This window comes from Gavialis gangeticus, unplaced genomic scaffold (assembly GCF_001723915.1).
Source record: "Gavialis gangeticus isolate Ggan-Ray unplaced genomic scaffold, GavGan_comp1, whole genome shotgun sequence".
Taxonomy (NCBI): Eukaryota; Metazoa; Chordata; order Crocodylia; family Gavialidae; genus Gavialis; species Gavialis gangeticus.
In genome coordinates this window covers 8,767,878-8,772,716 of record NW_017729011.1, presented here as the reverse complement: position 1 = coordinate 8,772,716, position 4,839 = coordinate 8,767,878, and the positions used below count along the sequence as shown (strand labels likewise).

Here is a 4,839-nt window from a genome sequence, read left to right as displayed (position 1 = left end):
CGGCGCCTCGCCGCTCCCCGCTGGACTTCAGCACCGCGCCCGACGGGACAGCTCCGGCCGCGGCCGCCGGCCCCGAGGAGCTGCGCGGCGAGGTGCGGCACGTGACGCTCAGGAGGAGCAAGACCAACGAGGGCTTGGGCTTCAGCATCCGCGGCGGGTCCGAGCACGGCGTGGGCATCTACGTGTCCCTGGTGGAGCCGGGCTCCCTAGCCGAGAAGGAAGGGCTGAGGGTGGGCGACCAGATCCTGACGGTCAACGACAAGCCGCTGGACAAGGTGACCCACGCCGAAGCGGTCAAGGTAGGTGCGCGCTTCTCCAGCTCCCCTTTGCCTCCCAGCCAGCTGGCACCCTCTCGCCGTCTTCTGCCATGTAACCGTCCCGGGAAGCAAGTGGGGTTGAGCGTGGGGAAAGAACCAGTGAAGCCCCCTGGTCCCTTTTTTTTCTCTGGGGTACAGGCATGTAACTAGGTGACCATGCTGTGGTGCTGATTTGCACCAAGAGATCAGAATCGGACTTAAAGGCATTGGCTGTGTATGAAGACAAGCCAGCCGCTTGAACACCAAGATTATAATAAAGGATCATGACAGGAAATGTGTGATATACATACTGTTCATAGAGCATGCACAGCAGCTTCACATGCTTTGTGGTGATGGGCAGTATAATTATTCCGCTCTCTGAAAAGTCTGGCTAGATTGACGTAGATCTCCCCACAGTAAACTCTGATCGCTGCAATGCCCCTGGTCTTCACAACCTCCCTGGGAGGTAGAGCAGTACCATCTCTTACATTGCATATGGGGAACTGAGGTACAGATAAACTAGGTGACTGGTCTAAGTTCACAAAGAAAATCCATGCCTCAGTCAGAAATCAAACCCAGGTCTGCTAAGCCCCTTACCCACCAAACTGGGTTATCTCTATCCATACATAAGGAAACTGAGGCAGGGGGACTCAATCCCCAAGACCAAACAATTACGGAGGCATGAGGAGATCCAAAGTCTTGTTTCTTACTACTGGATCAAAATGAAAAAGAGAACAGCTACACAACTACATTGCAAGCTCTTCACGGACAGTCTCTTCATGGTACATAGCACAGTAGCTCCCTTCAATCCACCTCTAAGAGTTCCTCTAATACAAATAGCAAATTACAATAGCAACAGTACTTTTTAATTAAGGATCTATCAGCCAGGGGTTGAAGTAGCTCGGGTGTTGGAGATTTTTAGAAGAATTTTTTCACCAGCAGTTCACTATTCTGAACTGAACTGAAGCTAGTGTAACGATAAATTGTTGCCATCTGACATCAAGGTGGCTTTGCGGATTGATTTGGTATCTCATTCCAAAGATACCCTGCAGCAACATAGTTGGCAATCAGTCCAGAGGCAAAGGGGGTCTGGTGAACCATGGAGTGGGACCCTTGGGACTAATGAATATTGGATGTCTGGGGAAGGGGGCATCAAGGAACAGAGAGTTGATTTGCAGTTGTCAGTAGTTTCATTCTGAAAAAAAAATGAGGCACTTTGATTCCCAGTTCACTCAGTTTGGTACTGTTCACTAATACTGTACTTAGGGTCTTGCTTACTCCTGCTAGTAATGCAAGTGATGCCAAAGGGGCTATCCAGATGAGGAAGAATCATTTGCATAAGATTTTACAGGATCAAGCCCTTCATTTTCCAATAATCAGCCCTGCCCCTTCCTCTCACTTTTAAATTTCAGGCAAAAGAATTTGTTCTAGGCTGAAAACTAGGCATAAATAATCTCAGGACCACTGGTTTTATTGTTTGTTTGCTTCCTCCTCCCCTTTCCCTCATTTAAAAATGTTGGCTTTGTTTTCTTCTTTAATTATAGGACAATAAAACTGGATGTTTATGGTTTAATGCGATATTTTGTGCTGTGAACATTGAAACAAAATGTGTTACAAGATGCAGTGGTTAGAGATGGGAACTGAATGTCAGAAAGCCTCAGGGCTAGTCAAAGCTCTGCCACTGATTTAACCTAGTGTCCTTCACTAATTCACATAACATCTGTGTCTTGGGGCACTCACTAGTAAAGTGAAGGGAATAATATCCACCTCCCTCACAGGGTTGTTTCTGAGGCACTCTGTTAGTTAATCTTTGCATAAAGCACTTGAAACTCCCTGTGCAAAAATTACTATGATATAGAGCTTTTTGCCTATGGGCTATTCCATAATATGATCTGACTCTGGTGTTTCAAAATGATGTGGAAACAAAAGAATAGCTCACAAGTTGTTTAGCCATGAGCTGGAATTTTGTTTAAGAAACAGGGTTATCACATGCTCAGCTGCTGTGGCATCTCGCAGGGCTCTTGTGATGTGTGGGATCAAGATGGATTTTTATAAGATGCTTTCAGGTCCTGAGGGAGCTTCCAGACCTTCATTAAAAAGGAGCCAGAGCATGATTTACACAGCTGATGATGATTTCTCTGGAGATTTTAAAATTGAATCGAAACCTTGCATTTGGTGGTGGAAGTGTTTCTCCTATGGGAGGGGAGGAGAAACCAAGGCAATGCAAGGCTTTCAAGGTTTCATTCAAATAATCGCAGGGGGCTGTTCAAAATGCACCACTCAGGTCTATGGTGTACATACATGATTAGGAATGTACCTCACACGTCCCCCCCACCCTTTTCATTGTGGCTAGGCATTGCAGGGTGTTGGTGTCTGTACCATTTGAGCTGCAATGGCAGGGTGAGTTAAGGATGTTCTTCTTCCCCAAACTCCCACTGGAATCAAAGAGATCAAATGCAGATTTGGTGTAATCATATGCAACTCCACTGAAGTCAGCTTTCTGCGTTCTGTTGCTCTGTTGCTCCACAGCAAACCTGGAAATCTTCTTTCCTGTCAGTTAATTGATGCTAGATTTTACACCAGCATAGATGAGGGCAGAATCTGGTCTAATGGGCTTGCACCAGGGCTAATTTTGGCCCTCACAGTTTTGGATGCACAAGGAATCCGAGATCATGGACAAAGAGGTGTGTGCGCTTTTTCTTCCTAAGAGTTAGGGCCACACTGGTACAAAATGTGAACAGACTTTAGTACTAGCTGAGAGCTCTTGGTACAAAAGCATAAATAGTTCTATAACAAGAATCCCTGTGCTCTGTTCTGTCCATACGTTTGTTTTAAACCACTGAGTGTTGTAAACTCTCCCTCTAAATCTGTCTGATCAAAGTGCACTTACCATTTCTATACAAGAAGGTTTAGTCTGGATCTCCATCCATCTAAAAAGGAGTTCACTTTCCCTACTACACTCAGGACTTGATTGTTCTGCAGCTAAAATTGACTACCTCTGCCCACATACTTCAGTACATGCAAAACGTGCCACTCTAAGTCGAGGTAATCAAACTCATTCTTCAGGACATAAAATGATCTCAGGGGCTAGGAAGAAATGTCCTCTCTAATCATTCTGAAATTGGCTACCTGGCTTGCTCCATTATGGATTTCATCCCTTCCTCTGAAGCATCAAAGGTGGCCTACAGTCAGAATCTTAGCCTGTGAGGATACTGATCTGATCCCCTGTGGCAACATCTGGGTGCCTGGATACTCATGCTGATGGACTCTGTACAAAACCAGTGCAGTTATTCAGACAGAGACATAGATAAATACATAGATGTCCCTATTCATAGAGTCTCTTAAATTCGCCGGCTGAATAATGCATTCTTCTCAGCAAACCAAGGTAGTTCAGTCACTTTCTTCTTTTCTAGCATTTGATCATGTATCTGACCTTGCAGAAACAACCTGGCCTTTCTCGGCATTTTTCCCACAGAAAGCAAGAAGAGGCTGAAATGAAAGGAAGTTTCTCTGGCTTTTATTTGCTGTCCCCTACATTCAAATAATCTAATAATATTTTTTAGAAGTCTTAAAAAGACATGATATCCTGAGAGTGGAATCTTGGCACCGAGATAAAACTGCCACTAAGCCAGGTAAAAGAGACATGAATTGATGAGTTACACACCATTCCTCCTGAAAAATTTACTGCTGCATTATGCCCTGTATGTTGGAGCTGAAGATAACTTTGAGTAAATTAGATTAAAAGTGGAATTGTGACATAAGCAACAAGATTACCTAAGCACTTCAAATCAAATTACTTAATGACTGACTGCTTAACCCCTGTGTGAGCGCTGGAGTTTTGTGCTCCACAGTCGGTGTGTGTTTCATTCAAATCAAAATTAAGTGACTTCATTACAGTTATAACTCCATCATTTTAGTGTTCCAGAGCATGCATTACCAGAAGATTGTTGTAATTTATATTATGCTTTACGTGAAGACATTTGCCTTATCTATAGGTTTCCTAGAGCTTATCCTGTTGTCTAATCTTGCTGCTCTATATCCTTCATATTATAGCGACAGACAAATAAGCATATTTATCAAGAAGCCATCATATTATCCAGCTCACAGTCAATGTGAGCCAGGGTTTTAGGTACCAGAGAAATTGTACAAGGAGGAATGTTTTCTTTTTGGTTACTACCAGGTTTTTTATTTTGCAGTTAATTCTTCATCCACTCCCCCACCAGTTTGTGGTAGGCTGTCGTTTCATTTAATTTCAAGGAAAACAATAGATAATTGGGCCACATCCTCAGTTGGTGTTGATCAGCATAACTTCAGTGGGGCTACTCTGGTTTACCTCAAAGGAGGAGCTCTCTGATTGAATCATCTTTAGTGTTACATTCATGGAAAGCGAGAAGTACTTTACAGTCAATGGAGTTATACTGATTTACCCATCAGAGGATCTGGCCTTATGTATCTGATTCTACTAGCACTCACAGTGGGGCAGATTCAGAGTAAATTCACTCACACCATTGGGATACATTGATTCATCCCTGCTCAGGATCTG

At 43.9% G+C, this 4,839-nt stretch overlaps 1 protein-coding gene across 1 annotated transcript in view; it reads left to right on the top strand.

Annotated features, from left to right (window-relative positions):
- WHRN (whirlin) overlaps positions 1-4,839 on the top strand; it is a 156,124-nt gene that overhangs the window by 38,404 nt on the left and 112,881 nt on the right. Inside the window, exon 2 of the mRNA XM_019510287.1 lies at positions 32-299. Within this exon, the coding sequence (XP_019365832.1) occupies positions 32-299 (268 nt within the window). The remainder of the gene's footprint in view (positions 1-31; positions 300-4,839) is intronic.